This window comes from Pituophis catenifer, unplaced genomic scaffold, assembly GCF_029215685.1.
Source record: "Pituophis catenifer annectens isolate HBS135680 unplaced genomic scaffold, rPitCat1.0.hap2 SCAF_1, whole genome shotgun sequence".
Lineage (NCBI taxonomy): Eukaryota > Metazoa > Chordata > Lepidosauria > Squamata > Colubridae > Pituophis > Pituophis catenifer.
In genome coordinates, this window is record NW_027256881.1 from 15,540,264 (window position 1) to 15,565,127 (window position 24,864).

The window sequence follows — 24,864 nt, forward strand, 5'->3', positions numbered from 1 at the left end:
AATTAAACAGGCAAGCTTACTTGACTTGCTGGCCATGGCAATGGTGCCTCTGAAGCAAACTACAACTGAAGAGCCTCTTTTTTTCTCAGAAGATTTGGGCAGATTTTATATGCTGAATTATGTTGAAGACTTTGTGTTTACCAAAACTAGTTTACTGTTATGTTTGCAGTGTAACCCCCAATGGTGGCTAGGGACCGAGCTGGTTGGTGAGGTTTCATATGTAAATTGTAAAATTGGTTAGCTATAAGGTACAACCCATTTTCCTTATGTACAGTGTTATATATTCTCTTAAAAGCAGATTTCTCATGTGGGGTTTGGGATTAGAGTCAAAGTAGACACTATTATGGCAGATACTATAGATGTTTGACTTTTATATCTTCAATTCCATCTTTACTATTTTTGTATTTCATGGAACATGATTTGTCTTCCTCTGTTGCTACTTGAAAAGGAAACATCTAAGAAACATATTGTTTCATACAAATCTCATGACAGATTGCACTGGAAGAATGAAAGTTCTAAGATATAATTTGTTCAAAATATCTGTTTTATGAAAGACCAGTTCTCTTCAGGGCTAAAAAGTGCTTTATTTGGCCTGTTGTGTGGGCAAATTACCTTCCGAGTTTCATACTTAAATTGCTGCACAGTGGCCTTAGCATCCCACCAAATAAAATTAAGCTGAAATTCCGAGATCATAAAATTTTGTGAGCTCTTAAGATTCTTGTGCCCCAGGTCTTGGCCAGTTAAAAAATGTGAGAGTTCAGAGTTGAACTGCGGTCTAGGAGTTTGAAGAGTGTGAAGTTATTAAACTTTTGACATACTTAAGGTAGAACAAATTCTGATGTTGTAAAAAAAACCCTGACTGATAAACCACTTGGCTTATAGGCAGTCTTTAACCATTCTATTATGTTCTCTGATGAGCAGTCAGCCCTCCTCATAACTTAAGCCACAGTTGCTGGTATTGTCCAGATAACTGCATTACTGTCACTAGCTTTTCCCCATTTCCAAACTTAAAAGTGCTCGTTTAAAACACAGCACCAAACAAGCATACTCTTGTGTGTGCACGCGCATGCTGATTTTTTAAAAGTTGGAACAGTAAAACTGGACTTGATATAGATTGAAAACCGTTTCAAATGCATTCTTCTTCCTCGTGGACCGATCTCCCTTACATTAGGAGTGTAAAATGTATGGATCAGCACAAATTGTAACTGTTTTATGGGTACATAGGGTAGTGTCAAATGTTTGGGCTTCTTTTACATTTTTAATGGTCCAAGAAGGATAAATGCATGTATTACTTTAGATGACTCTTTTAGTGGAGTTATATAAAGGAAGATAAACTATGAACAGGTAAGTTTCATAAAGTTAGCAATAGCTACTTCATACAGATAACTGATGTTGGGGTCAGTACAGCACTGCCTCTGAAACCCACTATTGTTAAGGATGCTAAATTTTATTATGTTTGCTGGCCTCAGAACTCAAGAGTGACTAAACAACTGAGAATCACAAAAATTTAAACAACCACCAGCGAATTCTCATTTCCCAAACTCTTTATTTCCCCCACATCTCTGAGTGGGTGAAACATTACCTTTCATATAGTATGTTCTGCAAAGTAAAATCTAAACTGGTTGTGTAAAAGGTGGAGATTTTGTAGATTTCTAAATCCCATGGATAAACTTTTCTTACTGCCAGTGATTTAACAAATACTCATTTTAAAAAATATGAATACTGTGATGATTTTAAAAACAGGGTCCTGGCTGCATGCAAGTTCAAACCATCCTGTTTTGCAGTTTTATATGTATGTTTTCTCAAAACAACCTTTTGAAACTAATTGAGATTCCAGTTGGAAAAATGGATCCTTTTAAGTCTAAAGCGCTCAGTCTCTACATTTTGTGGTAAAGTATTAAAAATTCAGGACTGCCTGGTAGTACAACTAAAAGATAGCTCTGGTGTCTCATAAAAGCAATCCAGTTAAGTCCTAAAGGTGCTTTTTCAGGAGGGAACTGGACTTTGGTTTTTCTTTTGAAGACGGTTCGCTTCTCATCCAAGAAGCCGCTTCAACTCTGAGTCTTCAAAAGAAAAAACGAGTCCAGTTGCCTCCTGAAAAAGCACCTTTGGGACAACCATGACTTAGATCAGGGGTCTCCAACCTTGGCGATTTTAAGACTGGTGGACTTCAACTTCCAAAGTTCCTCAGCCAGCTTTGCTGGCTGAGGAACTTTGGGAGTTGAAGTCCACCAGTCTTAAAATCGCCAAGGCTGGAGACCCCTGACCTAGATGACTGAGAATCTACAGAATCCAGTTAAATGTTAACTGACAAAATAGAAGTAAATACAATTAGGCGCCTATAAATAATGGCGCTTTTCCCCGTGAATCCAGAATGTCTGGCAGCAATGAAAGAAAAAAGTTGTAAGCCTACTTCTATGTCCACATATTGCACATTTACTTGCGCGGCAATCGTACATAAAATTGAATACCGTGTATCTCTTGACCCAGAAAAATAAGCTTCCATAGTTTAAAAAAGAATATAAAAAGTTATGAAAAGAGCTCGCCCCCTGCCTTGCGGAAATTGGAATTCCCGTAGATAAGAACATCAGGAAACAAAGTTAAAACAAGCAAAACACGAGGGCAGGAACCGCTCCAACGTGCAACGCAACACCCCGTTTCGCAAAACCGCGCTTCTCACGCCTGAGGCGAGCGTTAACTTGCAGACCCAGAAGGCTCAGCCTTCGGGTGAGCAGTAGCGCGCATGCCCGAATCGGAGAAAGCGCGAGCGAACTACAATCTCCAAGAGCCTCCTGCGACGGTAGCGAGCGGGCGTTGACCAAGAGGCGGGCGCGAGGATCGCTGGGAAATGTAGTCCGCGTTTTCCTGAGGCAAACTGAGGGGCGGGGCCCGGCGAAGCATGTTACCTGACGCCGGCGAGGAGGACGCCGCCGCCACCGCTATCACTGGGAGCCGAGGATGCCTCAGAGGACCGGGGAGCTGCCCCCCTTCAAGAAACCGAAGCTGGCATCCACCACGCTGCCTCTCGCCTCTGGATCGCGCCGAGCGATGTTACTAACGACACCGGGGACGAAGCGCCATCCTTCGTCCTCCTCCTCTTCTTTGTCGTCGTCGTCGTCGTCGTCGTCCTCCTCCTCCTCTTCCATAGGGATCGACAGCCAGCGTCGGAGCCTGCCGATTTTCCAAGCGCGGGGGACGCTGCTCGGACAGCTCCGCACCTTGGACTGCGCGGTCCTGATCGGTGAGGGAAATCGTGCCCTTCCCCCACCCTTCCTAAAACAGCCTTGCTTTGTGGGAGGGGGAGGAGTCAGCAGAAGCCTCGCCCCTTTCCCGAAGGGGAGGGGGGTCGAGCGGGAATGCTCCTCCCTGCTTACTGCAGGAAAGGGGCGGGGTCTGGCGTTGTGTTAGTTCTGCGCAGCTGCTGGGCGGTGGGCGTGGCTTTCCCATAGCCTGTCTTTGCTGTCAATTGCCTATTCTGGGGGAAATTTTCCCCTCGAAGGGAAGAAAAGCAGAACGTGGGAATGTTGCTTCTCTTTACCTTCTGCCCCCGAGCAGATGCAAGGCTCCCTTTTGGCCACTGAAAAAGATCCCGGGATGTTTTCTGCTTTTTATGTTTTGTTTTGTTTTTGTAAAAAGTTTTTTTATTGTTTTATACACAAACAAACACAGAATACATCAGTCCAGTGGTGGGTTTCAAAATTGTATACTACCGGTTCTGTGGGTGTGGCTTGGTGGGCGTGGCGGGGGAAAGGATACTGAAAAATCCCCATTTCCTCCCAATCAGTTGGGACTCAGGAGGCAGAGAATAGATGGAGGTGGGACTAGTCAGAATTTTTACTACCGGTTCTCTGAACTACTCAAAATTTCCACTGCCGGTTCTCCAGAACTGGTCAGAACCTGCTGAATGTGTCATCTCAGTGTTTCTTCAGTGACTTCTTCTTCCTCTTGTTACTCCTCTTTTCTTCCTTTTTTACAACATCCCTCTCACAATACAATATTTTTATTATATCATTCTCTTATTTAATTATTAAATTATCTATATCTATTTTCTAACCAATGATAGAATTGTCCCCCAATGATAGAATATTCTGTATCTTCTCTTTCTTTGATTTTCAAAGTTAATCTATTCATATCTAAAACATTTTAATCACTTCCCCTTCTGAAGGGATTTTCTCTGCTTTCCATCTTTGCGCAAATACTATCCTTGCTGCAGTTATTACATGTATAATCAAATTTATATTGAAGACTTTTTGCAGTGAGACTTTTGCTGGAGATCCTCCTGTTATCCGCCCCTTTCTCTGCAGTGCTGGAGGGTCGGAGTTTGTGACTGGCTCCCAGTGTGGTTTTAATGTTGTGCTTTGAACTGCCGCTCTCAGGTTTCCCAAAGTAGGGATAGGAATTGTTGAGCCATTTGTCTGAAGTGGTGTGGGGTTTCCTGCCTAAGCAGGGGGTTGGACTAGAAGACCTCCAAGGCCCCTTCCAACTCTGTTATTCTAAGTTCTAAGCTGTAGCCCACTACAGCTGTTGGCATGTTACAGGTACCTAATACAGGTACTCCTCAACTTGCAACAGTTTAGTTATAGTGGCACTGAAAAAAATGACTTATGACCATTTTTCACACTTATGGCCCTTGTAGTATCCCCATGATCATGTGATCAAAAGCAACTAAATCATGTTTATGATGGCTGTGCTGCTCCAGAGTCATGTGATCATATTTCGGGACCTTTGCCAAGCAGAGTCAATAGGGAAGCCAGATTCGCTTAACAACCATATGACTAACTTAACAACAGTAGTGATTCACTTAACAACTGTGGCAAGAAAGGTTGTAAAATAGGGCACAATTGACTTAACAACTGTTTCCTTTAGTAACAGAAATTTTGGTCTCAGTTGTGGTCATAAGTTGAGGAACTACCTGTATAGATTTTGCTACGTTTCCTCAAAAAGGTACATAGGGGTGCTGATGACAGCCCCCCCTTTTTTTTGGTTGGATATGGTTTAATTAGCTTCTTTTCAATTATTCTCAAGTATTTGAAATGCAAGCCAATCTTTAAAGTTGGGGGGAGTGGGATCTTACATTTTATTTTCTTCATTTATTGAAGAAGATTTCAGCCAAAATCTAGCAAATTGATGTGGTTAAAAGAGATTATTTATCTGACAGAAAATAACTAATCTGAGGCTACTCAGCGGTTTAGGATATATGTCATACTGTCCTGAACTAAGGTTTGAAAACAATGTTTGGGTAGGTGAAAATAAGTCATGAATTACAGTGTAACATTAAACACAGTCTAAAGTTCATGCAAGCTTTAGAAGAAGCTAAAATGGGGTTTGGTATCTTGGAGGTAGCATATTACTGGACTACTGCAACTGTGTTTTCTTAACCAAGATTTGGGTTTAGAATGTTGTAGGAACTCGGCCAATAGGGGGATTTTCCAAATCGTCCTAAAATACAGACAAATCAAATCAAACAGTATTATATATCACAGTGACCAATAACTTTTAGAAGGGTAATCAGTCATAAATTTAAAATACGTTGATTTTAAAAATATTGTGGAAAATAAATAGTTGGCATGCATATTTTACTGCTGGAGATAATAAATGGCTATGTTCTTTATAATTAACAGTACCAAGACATTCACATAGACTGGGAAGTTGTACCTAGCTCATTTTTTTTTTTTGGTGCTGAAAGAACAGCTCCTGTAGATAAACTGTAAAACTGCTTTCTCCAATTTGGAATGTTCCAGATATATTGTACTACTGTTATGATAATTGTCAGGACCTTTTTTTGTTAATGGGGAAAGGAAATGAGAATAATAATAATAATAATAATAATAATAATAATAATAATAATAATTAGTATATCTTTATCCCAGATTTTTAATATATTTTATTTTTATCAGATTTTACTCCACTTTTGTTACTTTATAAGTAACTCAAGGAGCAATCATACCTAATACTCCTGACCGGGGTGAAATGCTCCCGGTTTGGACTGGATCACCCGATCTGGTAGCGATGGCAGCGGGTGGTTCGGAGAACTGGTAGCAAAAATCCCTGCCCCCCCCCGTGCCCAGCTGAGCTGCACGATCATCAGATGCTTTTTTTTTTTTACTTTTAAAAGCATTTTTTCTACAACCTCTTCAGCCGAAGAAATGCTTTTAAAAGAAAACAAAAGCCTCTGACAATCAGGCAACTCAACTGGGATCGTCAGAGCCTTTTAAAAGCATTTTAAAGCATTCGGCCGAAGAGGTTGTAGAAAAAATGCTTTTAAAAGAAAAAAAAAGTTGGCCACACCCACCCTATCACATTACCCTCCATCAAGTCATGCCCACAGAACCGGTAGTAACAAATTTTACATTTCACCATTGCTCCTGACCCCTATTTTCCCCATAACCCTATGAAGTGGGTTAGCCTGGGTGAGGGGAGGGAGACAGAGACTGGCCCACAGTTACCCAGTGGCTTTCATGCCTAAGGGAGGCCTAGAACTCACAGTCTCCTAGTTTCTAGCTCAACACCTTCACCACTACACCAAGCTGGCTCTCAATGTTAGAATGTACTTGAAGAGCAGCAGGTAAAATAAGGCTGCAGTCCCACAGTATTTGCGTAGAAGTATATTCTGGTGAACATATTTACTAGTATCCACAACATAACCTTCAAATGGATGGACTTAAAATCCAGAATTCCCCATTCAAAATGATTATCACTGAGAATTTTAGTGTACAGTGGTGCCCAGTTTGGAGAAAGCTGACTGAGACCACTGTTTTATTAAATGAATTCAGAAAACGATTCTTAGATTCTTTCTGTTAGGATAAAATAGCGGACATGCCATATCTGATGTATTTAACAAAATGACATTTATTTGCTTAATAATTTGTAGGGGAAACAGGTTCCGGAAAGACAACTCAAATTCCGCAGTATCTCTACGAGGGGGGAATTGGGCGCCAAGGAATAGTTGCTGTGACCCAGCCTCGTCGTGTAGCTGCTATATCCTTGGCTACCCGCGTCTCAGATGAGAAGAAAAATGAATTAGGAAAATTGGTATGTAGATTGTTTTTTCTCTTTGGATCCTCCTTTCTCTGTTTTGATTGTTTGACACCTTCCACTCTCTAGCCTCAAGTGTAATCTTATTAGAACCTTGATTTGATGCTTTGCAGAGAAGTTTTGAAATAGACTGAAGGCTACAAATAGCCAACTCCTGGTTTACTATGCCAATCATGGTACATTTTAGCAGTAATTTTCCCAGATATAAAAATTAAAACTAAGATTTTCAAATCATAATAACAATGCTACTTAGTTGATGTTAACTAGAAGCCGTGGTGGTGCAGTGATTAGAATGCAGTATTGCAGGCTAACTCTGCCCACTGCCAGGACTTTGATCCTGACCCGCTCAAGGTTGACTCTGCCTTCCATCCTTCCAAGGTCTGTAAAATGAGGAGCCAGATTGTTAGAGGCAATATGCTGACTCTGTAAACCACTTAGAGAGTGATGTAAAGCACAGTGAAGCGGTATATAAGTCTAAGTGCTATTGCTAAGTGCTAACTGTAATTTAACATACATAACAATTAGTATTAAAGTAAGAGTGAAAAGGGAGAGAAGTAGGAATTACTATACTTTCTTTATGGGCATTTGCTGCTCATCAAGAAGCAATGAAATACTGAACATTCAATTGAATTACATTATTCATAAATTAAATGGAAAATATTGAAAAGAAATTACACTTTGTAAAAATAAATTCTGTGATTAGCTCTATAAGGAAAGCTAATTTGAAGAAGGTTACATGAAATTTGCCCAAATATATGACAGTTTTAAAATGCTACATTCTTGGACCAGAAATAGGGAATGGGATATAAGAGTTCTGGTTGGGACCAAATACAGTATAAGAAGTTTTCATTTATATATAGAACACTCTGATTATTTATCTAAGATTATTTAATAAGATTTGAAATCAGCTCTTCCACATTCATACTTTATTCAGGTTTTTTTGGTGGTAGGCTGTCTCTTGTCTCACTCTTCATTGTCTTTTAATAATCCTATAATCCCTTGCAGGGCAGAGTCTGGGCAACTGAATGGAGCCGAGTGTTTACTGGCCAGATGCCCTTCCTATTGCCAGTGCTGAGTTATATTCGGCAGATATAATCTCAGTGTGCCCAGAGAGAGAAATACCTGCCTCTACCTAGGATAGAACTCACAGCCTCCTGATTGTGCTCCACCTCTAGGCCACCGTACCACTCTCTCTTGTCTCACTCTTCTCCCTTTATTTTACATTTGTAATATATTGTAATAGTATATTACAATGAGAATGACCTTGGAAGATAGGAGGAAGGGTTGCAGCCTAGACAAGAGTCCGATAAATGAAATCTGAATCCAAAGGAGGGATGGAGTAGAAGAAAGTGTCTCAGAGGGGACCCTGCCTAATTTTCAGAAGAGTAAAAGTAAGGGAGGGGAGAGATACTTTCAGACTTGCAAGATTCTGTTACTATAACCTTACAATGAAGGTAGTGTTCACTTTCATGGCTGATGCTTCTTGTCTGGACAGTCTCAAAGGCCCAATATACCGTATTTTTTGGAGTATAAGACACACCTTTTTCCCCCCTAAAAGAGGCTGAAAATTTGGGTGTGTCATACTCCGAATGTAGCTTTTTCAAAGCTTTTTTTCAGCCCTAACGAGGCGCTAACGAGGCACTAGTGGCTCCCTTGGCCCCCTCGCTAGCAGATAGCGAGTGAAGTGATCTCCCCCTGCTTTGCGCTTTGCCTCCTTTTCTCATTGCTGCTTCCTCAGCTGTGCCTTAGAAGCTGTTTTTTATCCCCAAGCAGGGGATAAAAAACCAGCAAACTAATATGCTGAAGCTGACCAGACTAAGGACGGTAACAAGATGAATACCTGGTAGGCAGATTTTTTTTTTCCTATTTTCCTCCCAAAAAACTAAGCTGCGTCTTATACTCCGAAAAATATGGTATATGTAGCTCTTTACTACTTTGTTGTGCTTGTTTTAAATGTTTAAAGATGCCTCTAAATGATTGCCATATGGCTAATCCTCTTTTTTTATCCCAATGGCTTTTCTTCTTAGGTTGGCTACACGGTGCGCTTTGAAGATCTCACTTCTGATGAGACAAAAATCAAGTTCCTGACAGATGGGATGCTGCTTCGAGAAGCCATTGGCGATCCTCTTATGCATAAATACAGTGTGGTCATTTTGGATGAGGCACATGAGAGGACAATCCACACCGATGTGCTCTTTGGCGTAGTGAAAGCAGCCCAGAAGAAACGGAAGGAACTTGGGAAATTACCCTTGAAAGTGAGTGCTGAACACAGAAGGGGAATGGAGTGGTAGCTAAGGCTAATGTGTTGTGATCTAGGCTTCCTGAGTTATTAAAACACATGAGTAGTCCCAAAATCCTCTTTTATTGTAACAGCTGTGAATTACGTTCATTCACCGTTGAGTCCCAATTAGTTGCGAAAAGTCCTTTGGGAGAAGTCCTTCAGAATAATCACCAATTTTTATCTCCCTTGACACGCTGCCAAAGACCTACTTGGTAAAGCCACACGGAGTCCAGAATCAAACAGAGATGCCAACGGGGCAAAATTCACTTAGTAAATGTGTCAATTCATAAAGTTCACTTAGCTACAGAAATTTTGGGCTCAATTGTCGTCATGTGTCATACAATTTAGTCATACAGGATTACCTGTATTTGCAGCTTGTATATTTGAGCAGATCAAAATGCAAAAAAATCCTTACTATAATCTTACGTCTAGCCCAGAGCAGTTCTTGGTTATAACCCAACATTTTGCAGGTGATTGTCATGTCAGCTACTATGGATGTAGACTTGTTCTCCCAGTACTTCAATGGAGCACCAGTTCTCTACTTGGAAGGCAGGCAGCACCCCATCCAGATTTTCTACACAAAGCAATCCCAGAGTGATTACCTCCAAGCAGCTCTAGTGACAGTCTTCCAGATCCATCAGGTACAACTCTGGGAAGTTTCTATCTCGACTGCTGTTTCTTTATTTATATGATATATATATATTTAATTCTACGCTTTTTGTGATCTCAGGATAGTGCACAAGTTTATTGCTGCCTCTTTTCCTCTACCCGTTATTACCATCGTAACAATCCTGTTTGGTAGATTAAACTGGGAAATGGAGAGTGGCCTAGCACCCAGTAAGCTCTCTAGCTGCATGAAAAATTGAAAGCAGTTGTCTGATACTGTAAACAATTTAAATTTAAATGTAATTCCTGTCACACCTAAATAGGAGACTAAAGAGTAATGGGAGTTGTAGTACAAGATATTTAGAGAGCACCAGTTGCAGAAGCCAAGTCTAACTACTTCCTATAAATATTTAGGACTTCTCTCAGTCATTCAAGGTATTACTGCACTAAGAATGTTGCTATTTTATTACTTCCACAAATCCCAAAAGGTTTTAAATCTGAAAACTTGCAACTGACTATTCCAAATTTCAAGGTGACTTCACTAATTAACAATTATTTTGCCAGTCCCTTGAAGAAAGCCTTTAAAACAGGAGTGTCAAATTTGCGGTCTGTGGACCGGATACGTCACGTGCTGGCCACGCCTACCCCCATTTTAGCGAAGGGGGGAAAAGTCATGATACGTCACGTGATGACAACATGACGACATGAGTTTGACCCCCCTGCTTTAAAATAACATGCAATACAACAAATTACTACTATAATTTGCTAAGAGGTTCACTGCTGGTGTTTTTATAGTGGCTGTGGAGAAGAAGGCACTAATTCTCCTTTGTAAAACAAGTATAGACTACTAGCAAGTTATGTTTATTAGTAAAAGTGCAGAAGTCCAAGTTTCTAAGGAACTAATTATCTGTGTTTTTAATAAAGGTTAATTGTAGAATTCAAAAATAATTGGCCTGTTACTTTAAAAAATAAGTGTAGTGTTTCTTATGTTAACAGAAAATAGAGAAAGCAGACCAGATCCAAACTTCACTAGACTGGGCATTCAGAAACATTGGAATAGCTGTGATAAAGTCTCTGCTCCTTGTAGTACACACCTTGTAGTACCATTTGTTTAGTGACTGTTAAAAGTCACAACACCATTGACCAAAGTGAATTACAACCCTCACATCTATGGCCCTCAAACGTATGACCATCACGGCGTCCCCATAACTTCGTGATCAAGTTTGGGTACTTGGCAACCTGCATGTATTTAAGACAGTTGCAGCATCTTGGGGTCATGTGATCACAATTTGTGACCTCCCCAACAGGTCTTCAACAAGAAAATCCAATGGGTGAAGCTGAATTCATTTAATGACCATGTGATTCACTTCATAATTGCAATGATTTGCTTAACAATCTTGGCAAAATGGTCAGAAAATTCTGCGTAGCTCACTTAACCACCTTCCTTAGCAACAGAAATGCAGGTCCCAATTGTGGTTGTAAGTTGAGGACTACCTGTAATTGATTTGGTTATGGCAGGGGTGGGCAGCTGTGGCCCTTTTACAACCTGTGGACTTCAACTCCCAGAATTCCTGAGCCAGCTTGGCTGTCTGGTTGCCCACCCCTGGGTTATGGGGAACAATAGCAATAGCACTTAGACTTATTATACCGCTTCACAGTGCTTTACAGCCTTCTCTAAGCGGTTTACAGGGTCAGCCTATTGTCCCCAACAATCTGGGTCCTCATTTTACCCACCTCGGAAGGAGGGAAGGCTGAGTCAACCTTGAACCTGGTGAGATTCAAACTGCCAAATTGCAGGCAATTGGCAGTCAGCAGAAGTAGCCTGCAATACTGCATTCTAACCACTGTGCCACCACAACAATGCTCAGAATTCAGGCTAGTAATCCGCAACAGGAACTCTGGTAACACAAACTCTGAAATGTTAGGCCTCAAGCTGCAAAGATCTTTTAAGTACCATCAAGATATCTGGAGGGAGATGAGAAAAGTGAGGGTATTCCACAACCTCAACTGAATTGAAAAATCAGTCGCTTTTGGGCCATTGAGTTATGATCCTGACCTGTAAGATTAATGTAAATATCTTTTTCCCCCTGTAAAGGAAGCACCTTATTCTCAGGATATCCTGGTGTTTCTGACAGGCCAGGAAGAGATTGAAGCAATGACTAAAACTTGTCGGGACATTGCAAAGCATCTTCCAGATGGTTGCCCTCAGATGGTGGTCATGCCCCTTTATGCTTCTCTGCCTTATTCACAGCAACTCCGGGTCTTCCAGGTTGCGCCCAAGGTAAGAACCAGAGCAATACGGTGGGAAATGACAAGGAAATTGTAAACTCGCCTTCAACATGAGCTTGACTTCTAGCCTCTTCGTGGACAGCACTGACTTTAAAAATGAGATTTGCTGAAGTGTTCATTAGAACTATTGGCATAGATAGCTCACAGATAGATAATGGATGCATAACTTTAGTCTTTATATGTCATACCAGGGTTGCATGCCAAAAAACCAAGCCAAAATAGCAACTACATTTTAATTTAATTTTGATTCAAATTAAATTCTTTCAGATTATTTAAATATAACCCATATGCTTGGCTCCATTGACCTAATACCTAGCATTTGCCAGATAATTAAATAGGATCATCTGTAGTTAGTCCTTGGAAAAGAGACCTCAGGAAATCCAAGGGCCTTAGGTATATTTGGGGCTGAAAAATATAATTTGAAAAATATATACAGTACTAGGAAAAAACAGAAGCAAACTATTTCCATATCTGCTCATTTAGACAGAGGGAGTCAAGCTTGATTCTAAAGAGATTGTTTACTTTCCCAATATTTGACAATGTTTAATTTTTTTGTAACAATAATATAATTTAGTAACAGTGATCACTATGTGTGTGATACTAAGGCCACACGTTCTGCATGGCTGATTCACCTCCTTTTTGAAGATCCTTCAAAACCATTCTGACAAGGCTTACAGCTGTACATTCCTTTATAGTGCAGTTGCTTATTCTATTTGTAATCTCAGTAAGCAGAGTTCTTAAGTACAGATAGGTTCGCTTAACAACTGTGTCAAAACAGGTAAAATCTGACATGATTCACTTAACAACTGCCTTGATTAGCATCAGAAATTCTGATCCCAATTGTGATCGTACATCAAGGATGTACGATTTAAAGCGTTAAAAACAATAAAACAAAGCAATGAAATACCTTAAGCAGCATAGAAAAGTATGAATGCCTTACTTAGAAATATTCTAACTAGAAAATATCCAGGCAAAGTAGATATGTTTTGATATTAGAAAAGAGACATGAATGTCTGTGGGTCCCCTTGGAAAGATTTCCACAAGTGATGCTCATGGCTAAGGCCCTTTTTTTGGTAGCCACTTGTGTAACTTCCGGGGTGGGGTGGGATAAGGTAATCACCTGGCAAGTACTTATGGGAAAAAGTATTATTTGAAATCAAGTCTTTAGTTTCCTATAGAAGGGTATTATATATTTGAGCCTTCAAAACTGAAAATGTCCATTTGGAGTGCCTACAACCAGTGGTGGGCTGCAACTGGTTCTGTGAGCGCGGACTTCGCTTGCACACATGCACGCCTAACACGCTTGCGTGCAGTGTTCAAAATACAGCAATTTGAAGCTCAGCTGCTTACCTTCTAAGGCAGCCCCGGTAAGTAGAACAGTGGAGGTGCGGAAATCAGCTGAGCCAGAAAGAAGGAAATATAGGACAGGATAGGGCAGGGGCGGGTGGGCAGGGCCAGCTGATCATCAGAACTACCAGTTCGCTCGAACTGATCCGAACCAGTAGCAGCCCACCACTGCCTACAACCTTATACCCAAAACTGGGAGACTTGCTGATTCTTTCCGATATTTAATGAACATTGTAGAAAAGCTAAAAAAACAACAGCTGAGAAATGTCCTCTTTCTATCAGGGTTATCGCAAAGTGATTCTTTCCACCAACATTGCAGAGACCTCCATCACCATTGCCGGCATAAAATATGTTGTGGACACAGGGATGGTCAAAGCAAAGAAATATACACCTCGTATGTATATGTAGTACTTGGCCTTGCACAGAGATTTCTGAGGGGGTGTGGCTCGGGTGATGGTCCCTGGCATTGTTATAGGTAATAGCAATAGCATTTAGGCTTATATACCGCCCCCAGGGGTGGGCTGCTGGGCGTTCGCAGGGTTTCGGGAGAACCTCTAGCTAAGATTCTGTGCAGTTCGGAGAACTTCCAAATCCCACCCCTGACTGGCCCCGCCCGCCCCTCCCCTCCCAGGAGTCCCCACGTGGCCCATTTTGGATATAGGTAAGTGCAGGGTGCACATGGAGGCTCGGGAAAGGTGAAAAACAGGCCTACTGGAAGTTTGGGAAGGTCAGACATGGGCCCGTTTTCGGCCTCCTGGAGGCTCAAGGAAAGCTTCCGGAGCCTGGGGAGAGCAAAAACGCTCCCCCCTGCCATGGTGCAGGAGGTCGACTAAACCATGCCCACCATGGCCATGCCCACCCAGCAACCAGACAGAGAACCCCTTGCTAAAATTTTTGAAGCCCACCCCTGACCTCCCTGTAGTGCTTTACAGTGTAGAAGCCTTATTTGCATATTGCCCCCAACAATCTGGGCCCTCATTTTACCTCAGAAGGATGGAAGCTTGAGCTTTAACAAATAATTTATCTCCCATTCTCTGCTTTAAAATGAGAATAATGGGATTGAGTTGGTGAGTATCAGCACCAGCTGAAACTATTTTGAAAACCAAGGCTACATTAAGCTATTAGTATCTAGCAAATCTCATGAAAATATAGATAGCCATTTAATAAGTTGTGGGTGCAGAATCTCAGGTCTTAAAGGCTGCAGGTGGCTACCCATGTTTTGGGGTATCATACCCATGTAATTTTTAAGGTGAGAGAAGAAAAAATATGTAGGAAGAATATTAAATGTATTCAAATGTTTAAATTGAATTTATTTATAATCCTAGTTCTGCCTATGGTTTTTTTGGAGAGGTATCTCACTTATTTTGGGGAGATTTGTTTTCTGTAGCTGCCGATCTCAAGCAAGTGACCCTGATCAGTGAACAATCATAAAACTCAATTAAAAACCCAGTATAATATGAAAAGAAAGATATATGGCAGTTGATGACAAATTGTCATCATAATATCAATACAGCCAGGAAACAGTATAGTTTACATACTGTTACTTAATTTACATACTTTGTTTAAGTCATCTTCACAAAGCCAGTCTTGCAAAAACCAACAGGGTTGGGATCATGATCAGTTATGAAGGGAGAATGTTCCAAAGGGCAGGAGTTATAGCAGAGAAGGTCTCCCAACAGGAAATTCCATTTCAAAAAGGAAAAACTTTGATTTTCTTGCCTTTCCTAGAGAGTGGCCTGGAGGTCCTGGCAGTGCAGCGGATCTCAAAGGCCCAGGCCTGGCAAAGGGCTGGTCGAGCTGGGAGAGAAGATAGCGGATGTTGTTACCGCCTCTACACAGAAGATGAGTTTGAGAAGTTTGATAAGATGACGGTCCCAGAGATCCAAAGGTGAAGTATCGTGTGGGAAAGACTCATTGCAAGCTTCCAGAATGGCAGTCCTCCATAGCAGAGGTCTCCAACCTTGGCAACTTTAAGACTTGTTGAAGTCCACAAGTCTTAAAGTTGTCAAGGTTGGAGACCCCTGCTCCATAGGCACCATATCAATACATAGGGATGGGCTGTCTATGGGGAGTCTCAGTCATCCAGGTCGTGATGATTTAAGAATCTCCATAGAGAATTTATACTCCTTCCATCCTCCACCATTCAGTCAGAACTGAAGAAGCTTCTTGGATGAGAAGCAAAATGGTCTTCAAGGAAAAACAAAACCCAATTGCCTTTTGAAAAAGCTCATCTGGGATTAGAGATGGGCTGTGGATAATGAAACAAGTTAGATTTCTTGAGAGTGAAGCTTCAAAAAATGTGTCCTTTATCCTTGATATTATTTGTTGTTCAGTCATTCCTCTGCTGTTTTAAGAATAAACATGCTGGTTTCAAACCTTGCTCTTCTGCATGACTCAGAACCTGGGCATCCTAGAAGACCATTTAATCCCATGTGAATTTGTCTAAATCCAACCCCAGTCCTTTGTGTCTTTTACAGCATTACATTCTTGTTTCCGATTTTGAGCTATATTTTCTGTAGAGAGATGAGAATGTGAAAGATAAACCACAGTGCATTCTTTTATACCTAGGAGAGCCCACCAAATCTCGAATCCCAGAATTCCCCAAAACAGCCATGCTGGCTAAGATATTCTGAATGTTGAAAACCACACATCTGGAGGGCACTCCAGCTGAAGAAAGATGCGGTAGCCATTTTTTGCAAGCTAGATGAATTCTTTCTTTATTCATATATTGTGTCTTGCCTTGAGTTGATAGAATTCAAAAAATTTGAAACTCTCTTTGTTTCTGCAGGTGTAACTTGGCCAGTGTGGTGCTCCATCTGTTGGCTCTGAGAATCCCAAATGTCCTTACTTTTGACTTTGTGTCGAAGCCATCCCCAGGTAAATAAACCTCAGCTATGTTGCAACTGGATAAAGGCTCTCACTGCTGTTAAAATTGGAGCCAAAATAAGATACGCTGACTGTGGATTAAAGCATGGAACTCTTACAGCTTTAGATCTATTATTTCTATATTATGTGAGCATCTGAAAAAGCAGGAGAGTATATTTTTGAAAACCCTTTTTGAAAAATCACAAATATGATACGCAAAGGAGTAGATATTGTCATTTTTACGCATCCCTATTTCTTGAATAAATATTCAACCACCACCTCCAAAAAAAATGTGTGTGTGTGAGGAAGAGAGAGAGAAACTTAAGTTGTTTCTAGGAATATATGGCCTTATCCACCAAGTACTCATTTATATCCTTAACCCCCAAATCGGCCTACCCTTAACATAAAGGAGTCTATGGATATGGAAAATCATAAACCTGAGATCCTAAAAGGCTTTCAAAAAATCACTCTGAGCTAAATAGACAAATGTTAACTTGTTGTAGGCAGCTTCCATAGTTCCTCTGAATGATGTTTTCATTCAAGAAATAGGGATGCGTATTCCTTCCTGAAGCCTCCTGGGAGCAAAAATGGGCCGTGGTGGGGACACGCCGCACACCACCATCACCCACACCCGGTTTTGGGCCTAGGAGGCCTCCGTGCACTTACCTGGGAGCCAAAATCTGGCACGTGGGGACTCCGGGAAAGGGTGGGGCAGAGCCAGCCAGCAATTTAACTACCGGCTCACTTGAGCTGGCCCGAACCAGCTGAATCCCACCACTGGTTTATACTGCTGTTTTAGTGTTTCTTCTTTCATTGCTATGGCAAACTGTCTTGCCACTTTTTGGTAATCATGGTGGCAGGGGCCTCCTCAGTCTGCAAAACAGGGCTCAAAAAGCAGCATACAGCAAAAGAGGACCCAGGTTGCCTCCATTTTACATGGAGATATTGGGAAAAGGTGTAAAGTCTTTGGGTGACATGGATTCCATGACTCCAGATCCATAGGTGTCCACAATTGAGGGAAGAGTAGTAAGTGACATCAAATGCATCATGATATTGTTGCGTTACTGATAAATTGCATACTTCGTGCAATGACACCATGACTTATGACATCATTGTGGCTTCTTTTTTTTTTGACAATTTTTATTGGTTCCCCCCCCCATACACACCCACATATTTTTTGAAATAGAGTATTGACCATATCATATCATATATATAATTCATCATATCCAAATATATTTTACTTAGTTACAGTTTCTACCAGAGTGTTCTTTTTGACATCATTGTGGCTTCTACTGCACTCCTGGGTCCAGATCCCAGCTGACCTGGCCAGCACATATGCAAGGTCCCAGGTTATTTATTTAATTATTGTGTTTATATCCCACCTTTCCAGAAGGTGCTGAAGATGATATACATGAGGCTGCCTATCATTTTATTCTCGTAATAACCTTTGAGACAAGCTATGTAGAGAAAGAATGGCCCAAAAGACAGTGATTTTTGTGGTTGAGTGGAGTTTTCTCAGCAATTTCATCCAACATTTTTTCACATACCAACTTTCAGCTTAAAGGAATGTCTCAGAAGGCCACAAGGCCCAACAGATAAATCCCATGGTTTTCCTGTACAAAGTACAGCTAAAGAATTCTGGTGATCCTTCACAACAGTTGTTGACACTATCTTAGTTCTTGCTGGGACTCTGGAGGTTTGTTGCGTAGGAAAGATCAGTCATGTGAACTTCATCTTTGTTTGCCTTGACAGAGGCACTTCAGGCCGCCATCGAGCAACTGGCTCTCCTGGGTGCAGTGGAAAAGAAAGAAGACCAGCTGTTCCTCACGCCATTGGGAAAGAAGATGGCTGCATTTCCTCTCGAGCCCAAATTTTCCAAAGTAACATGTCAACTTTTGTTTCTCTTTTTCTGAAAAAGCACATTAGCCCCCCTTTTTTTCAGTTTTATTTTGAAATTCAGCCATTTCTCTAGGTTTGAATTTCTTGAGAACATCACATTTCTATAGATGGTTTATTTTATTGCATTTTATAACATGTTGGTGGGATGGGGCGGAATGGTGTTTGAGCTCATCCATCAGCTTGTGCAAATGAATAAGTCTTCCAAAGGTGCTTTTTCCAGAGGCAACTGGACTTTCTTGTTTTTCTTTGAAGACGTTTCGCTTCTCATCCAAGAAGCTTCTTCAGCTCTGACTGGATGGCCGGGAAATGGAATATACCAAAATTTGATATATACCAACCAGCAGTGAAATTCAAATTTTTTTATTACCAGTTCAGTGGGCGTGGCTTGGTGGGCGTGGTGTGGCTTGGTGGGTGTGGCAGGGGAAAGATATTGCAAAATCTCCATTCCCACCCCAGTCTGGGGCCAGCCAGAGGTGGCATTTGCCAGTTCTCTGAACTACTCAAAATTTCCAGTACCGGTTCTCCAGAACCTGTCAGAACCTACTGAATTTCACCCCTGATACCAACCCTATAGGAGTCATCATAAAACGCACAACACTGAAAATGCATGAAAACACAGTTGAATTCACACTTAGCTCTTTTTCACTATGTGTTGTTTGGCTCAATTTCTAAATGTGCTGAGGCACATAGATATGTGATATTTTTGCTGGTAAAAAGTTGGGTCCATCTTTCCATTCTTGCCTATTTCATGCTGATATAAAATTGTGCCTATCCTTTTCTGCTTCTGAAGCTGAATAGAAATATGTTAGTCTCCAAATAGGAATAACAGTCCCCGAATAACATAATAACTTGGAAAGAGACAAGTTAAACCAGATGTAAGATTCCTATGGGAGTAACCTTGAATAGAATCCAATAGAGGAACCAACTGACTTTATCTCATTTCAAAATTTATGCACCAGATTGAAACACAAACTTCAGCCAAGTATTTTGGAGGGAGGCTAAATTATGTGTTATTTCCCTGTAAATCCTCCCCACCCTTCGGCAACAGAAGAATTCACAAAAACAATGGATATTTTTTATCCTTGCTGATCCTTATTGTAATGTACGCTTTCAATAATTGATTCAGTAAACATTCTCTTGAAGTAATTAGAAACCAGCATGATGTAACAGTTATAATATTAGCATTATAGGCATAAACCCCCAATAAGCACAGAGATTTCTTTGTTTCCTTTAGTGAAGAGATGCATTTCTACCTCACCAGTGTGATGACGATCCTGTCCTGCAGTAAAGTGTTTTTGAACTTTGTTTTTGATACAGTGTACATTGAAGTATCTGGCATGTACTTTGTTCTTTCACTTTTTGAGTCATGAAGACACCGAGCTGCCTGTCATATGTTTTTTGGATCCCTGTCCATTATGGTTTATTCAAGCAGCCAATTGCCTGGGTTGCTTTAGGTAGTAATAAAGCATTTTTAATGATGATGTGGTGCTTTTGGCCACATATGGGCAGCTCACAACAATTAAAAACAACAGCAAAATGTAGCAGTACGTTAACTCAACAGGTGGGAGCACCTAGCTGAGCTTCAGAGTTTCAAAACTGAGCAGAGGTATGCTCCAGTGTGGTGTTTGTTGTCTTTTGGCAGACGATCCTAATGTCTCCCAGGTTCCACTGTACGGAGGAGATCCTGACCATTGTCTCGCTGCTCTCTGTGGACAGCGTCCTCTACAACCCTCCTTCCCGTCGGGATGAAGTCCAGGCCGTCCGAAAGAAATTCATCTCCAGCGAAGGGGATCATGTCACTTTGCTCAACATTTACCGGGCCTTCAAAAATATCAGTGGCAATCGGGTAAGACTTGAAATGGTTCCTTTTGGGCAGGTACTACATTGTAAAAGTGTTGTGGCCCCGCCCTCTGAGCCTATCTCATCGGAGGAAGAAAGCTCCGAACATGAGGGAGAGGAGTCAGCCAGGCCTCCCTCTCTAGGCCCCTCCCCTCTGGCACTGTCTCAGGTGCCGGCCGAGGGAGAGGAGATTAGCCAGGAGCCAGGTGTCTCTGATGAGAGTGAAGAAGGAGAGCCGTCATTCCTGGATGCACGCCAACGAAGGCGTGATAAACGGTTGCAGCAGTTAAGGAGGCGTGCTAGGGATTAGAACTGAGTCACTGGGCCACACCCCAGAGACTATATAAGAGAGGGTGGTGGCTGGTAAAACTCCGTGACGAACAAAAACTAACTCTGGCTAGTCACTTGAACAACGTCTGAAGCTGCCGAAGGGATATTGTTTTTGCTGGACTATTTGCAATGCGTATGTAATCTTATGTTATCTGTTGCAGTAAAGCTCTTGGCAGACGGTGCTTATATTGTTGCCAAGTTTGAGATAACAACCTGTGTGCGTGCCAAGTACTTTCTTAACCCTCGGCTGGCTGTATTTATGTGTGTGTGTAGACGGGGACAGATCAAAAAGATTCCCCCCTCATTGTGTGAACCATATGGCATGCCTTTTTAGTGGTAGCCCCAGTATTTGGAATATTCTCTCCTCACCTGGTACAGATGGCCTCAACTTGCTTGCATGGTTCAAGCATGCGTTCAGCCATTTGTTGTTTCTTGTTGCCTTATAAGATATTTTATTACTTTACTTTAACTTTATTATAGTTTTATGTTTTATTCTCTGATTAGCAACCCAGCATCTGTCAGAATTGGAATAGGATATAAATATTGTAAAAAAAAAAACAAGTAAAACCATATCTTTAGCATGTCCACTGTGCAATATTTTCTCACCTTATAACCAGAAGCCGATGTCCAAGATATCTTATGTGTGCAAAATCTTCAATGCTAGGAAGGAGTGTTTATATATAGTAGCTTGTCAGGGTTGATGTGGGTGTGGTTTTCTCCTTGATTCTTCCTTGACTGCTTGATTGTGGAGTTTAGTACCACTTCATAATGTAGTATTCCTGTCTTACTGATAGGGGGAAAGATCATTTGGCCAGTGTTGATTTGTGCCTTGAAAGGGAATGATGGATTTGAATAAGGAAACCCAGTATAGGGAATGAATAGACTCAGACTTTCAGTGCCTCATGTATAGAGGATTGAGATTTGAGGCGTTCTAAAAGATCCTATTCCAAAGCAGTTGCTACTTGATTTTTGATGTTCCTGATAGTCTCTGTTTTGTCCTTCTTTTTTTTTCTGCTTCTTTTAGGAATGGTGCAAAGAAAATTTTGTGAACAGTCGAAACATGATGCTGGTCTCAGATGTTAGAGCTCAACTAAGGGATATTTGTATAAAGGTAAATGTTGGAAGGTTTCAAAGTGATTCATGTTGAATCAGATGTCCATCAAAATTTATTGTTTTTAACTGGATCAAGGTCCTATTAGTGCTGCAGTATTTAACCTAGTGTGGGTGGGTGAAAATTTCACTGCTTTGGTCCACGTTTTCACACTGCTTAAGCATTCTATTATGACCAATTTTTCCCATTGAATCATACCGTGTTTAATATATTCCCTTTCTAAATTCAATTTCAGTGGCATTTTATAAATTTTAACATAAAAGATGTTCATCATTAACACACAGTACAATTAAAAAAAAATAATAATGGCTTTTTTTACTTGCCATATGCACTTAGAAATATCTCTTTGCCATTGTTCAAATAAGGCATCCTTCACCAATATCAGTAGTATCCAAAATAAAAACTTCTTTGGTAAAACATTCATTTTGATTAAAGAAATCCTGCCCAACAAGGATAATTGCAATTTATCCTACCTACCTAAATCCTTCCTAAAATAATTCTAAACAGGTATAAAATAGTTTTGAAACAATTTAGGGCTTGTATTTGACAGTATCACTAACTGTTTCTATCTCATATAGGAGAGAAGGTTGCTTAAGATGGAGGCCACTAGGAACAATAGAAAATGTAGATTTCAGGATTAAAACAAGATCTTGCTTTTCTAGGTCCTTTATTATTGCTATCAGTCAAGGCCAACAGTGACATGGCCTGTGATAAAGCAAATTCACATCCTTCATATACTGTATATTTGAAGAGTATTTTTCTATGTTCATATTCTTTATACATGTGAACATGTGGAAGTTTACATGCTTGTGCTCAAATGAAGCTTCATAGACTATTAAGTTTATAATGCTGTATAAATATGTATGGATCATGTGAATTTGCATGTCATATCACTTTTGGCCTTAGCTAATAGCAAGAGTGAAAGATCTGGGAAAGCAAGATCTTGTCTTAATCCCGAAATCTAAATTTTCTATTGTTACTAGTGACATCCATCTTGAGCAACCTTCTCTCCTATATGAAACAGAAACAGAGTCATGTTACATGTTAGCTTTATTGCAAGCACTGCTAAGTAAGGAGAAAAGGAGAATATCTATGGAGATTCTCAGTCATCCAGGTCATGGTTGTCCCAAAGGTGCTTTTTTCAATCCTTCCATTCCCCACCATCCAGTCAGAGCTGAAGAAGCTTCTTGGATGAGAAGTGAAACATCTTCAAAGAAAAACATGAAAGTCCAGTTGCCTCTTGAAAAAAGCACCTTTGGGAGAAAAGGAGAAATTTCTAAGAAAAACTATTTGCTCTCTGAATTCTTGGTACTTGAGTGGGAGCTGCCCAGAGTTGGTTGGAAGATGGGTAGCTACATAAAGTTTTAAATAAAATAATGCAAAAGCCCAAATATAAATGTATTTACTATTTAGAATTGCCATCAGTTAACTGACACTTTTTAAAGCAGAAGAGTAGAATGCAAAAGAGTTTGTGATACACCAGGGGTGTCAAACTCGCGATGACACATCATCATGTGACGTATCGCAACTTTTTTCCCCTTCCCTAAACCAGGGGTGAGTGTGGCCAGTGCGTGACGCATCTGGCCTGCGGGCCACGAATTTGACACCCCTGTGATACTCTAAGATGCTTACAGTCCTCCAATCTTCACCTGTTCTGGTTGTGATCATTGCAGAGCACTTTCTATCGATGTATTGTGCCTGGATGTAAAGAGAGATTTATCTTGCTTTCATAGGTTTGTATTTAATGCTAAAGAATGGCGTGACTCAGATGTAAGCAGTGTGGTATCTGACAAGCTCTTGGCCTCACTTTTTGGCGGACAGAGGGTGGCAGGGTTTGAAAACATTAGCTTGTGAGGTCCATAGACCCCACAGACAATTGGAAAATAATGAGGAGGGTCCTTGTTTAGGACCTGATTGCCCAGAAACAAAACCAAAGTAAGAATGATGGATAGGTTTCCTGGAGAAGTTTGGTCAGTTTGTCCATTTTTGGTGACTGCCACTTCCACAAAGGCAGACATTTGTGAGAAATCTAAGCATGCCTTGAAAATTCCTAATGTATTCACTAAGCCAGAATGTTATCCTGCCTCTGATGTATCCCAAAGCTTCAATTCTGGATTGGTTCTTAATTGCTATGTTTTTGTTCTTGAAATCCAGCTTTCGATACCCTTGGAGTCTTCCCGCTCTGATACTGGGACTATCCGCCGCTGTCTGGCCTATAGCCTCTTCATGTATACAGCAGAGCTGCAGCCAGATGGCACCTATGCCACAACTGATACCCATCAGCCAGTGGCCATTCACCCTTCTTCGGTCCTTTTCCACTGCAAACCAGCCTGCGTTGCATATAATGAACTGCTGCACACCAGCAAATGCTACATGAGGGACCTCTGTGTGGTGGATGCCGACTGGCTATATGATGCTGCCCCCGAATACTTCCGCCGGAAGCTCAGAGCAGCCAAGAATGGACCTTAAGATTGGGGATAAGAAAAAAAAAATAGTTGCTTATAGGATCTTTGGATCGTGACTTTGGTAACCGAATATACAGGAATGTTGCTATACTGACTGACTTCCCACCGCTGGACCTCATAATGTTTCTTTCACAGTCTCTTCTGGAATAGGACCTTAAGTGGGCATGTTCCACATGCTTTACCTACCTAGAAGAGATAATAGAGGCCACAGGCAGATTTTGCATCTCTGAAATGCTTTGTGATTAACCCTCCTCTGTTTCCATTCCAAATGTATTATGAGGTTTTCATATAAGTAAAGTCCGCCTTGATCTTCAGTCCTTTAGAAAGCATGCCATATAAAGAAAAGAGAAACTAATATGTTTTTAGGACAAAACTGGGTAAATCTATGCGTTTTGAAAACTGCCTTGTCACAGACTTTCTCAGCACTGCATCTTACCATTACTATGTAACGTGAGAAAAAAATAATTTTAAATAATATTTATTTTTAGGATGGAAATGTGGTTTTTTTCTCTTTTGTTCAATTCATGCTCAAACATTGATATCAATCTGTGCCTAATGTTTGAAAAAAGGGGGAAATAAGACTGGAAGTATCTCTGGTTACTCAGGAACGTAGTTTCACCAGATGTTTTTACCACGTAGATTCCTTAGTGCTAAAAATTATGTTAGATTTGGTCCTCCCCAAATGAAAAGCCTCTGCTTCTTTACAGCAAGAGTGGCACAACTCTGTATTAGAACAGCAGCTTTGTAGGCTGTAGGTCCCAGATCAAAGACCTCCAGGGAAAAGAACCAAAGAACCC

The 24,864-nt window shown here is 40.9% G+C and overlaps 1 protein-coding gene across 1 annotated transcript; it reads left to right on the top strand.

The window, feature by feature from the left end:
* Nucleotides 1–2,926: 2,926 nt before the first annotated feature.
* Nucleotides 2,927–24,563, top strand: DHX33 (DEAH-box helicase 33). Its single transcript, XM_070932088.1, has 12 exons — nt 2,927–3,241; nt 6,872–7,032; nt 9,063–9,290; nt 9,787–9,957; nt 12,018–12,203; nt 13,841–13,952; nt 15,287–15,446; nt 16,347–16,435; nt 18,176–18,303; nt 19,965–20,168; nt 21,516–21,602; nt 23,757–24,563. Exons 1-12 carry the CDS (start codon nt 2,959–2,961, stop codon nt 24,069–24,071), a joined length of 2,124 nt encoding a protein of 707 aa, XP_070788189.1. The 5' UTR covers nt 2,927–2,958; the 3' UTR covers nt 24,072–24,563.
* Nucleotides 24,564–24,864: the final 301 nt, after the last annotated feature.

Bases quoted from the DNA above. Each gene is read 5' to 3' on its own strand.
- DHX33 (XM_070932088.1), top strand. From the start codon at position 2,959: ATGCCTCAGAGGACCGGGGAGCTGCCCCCCTTCAAGAAACCGAAGCTG. The intron at 9,291-9,786 runs GTGAGTGCTGAA...AACATTTTGCAG, and splicing joins TTGGGAAATTACCCTTGAAA to GTGATTGTCATGTCAGCTAC. The intron at 15,447-16,346 runs GTGAAGTATCGT...TTGTTTCTGCAG, and splicing joins ACGGTCCCAGAGATCCAAAG to GTGTAACTTGGCCAGTGTGG.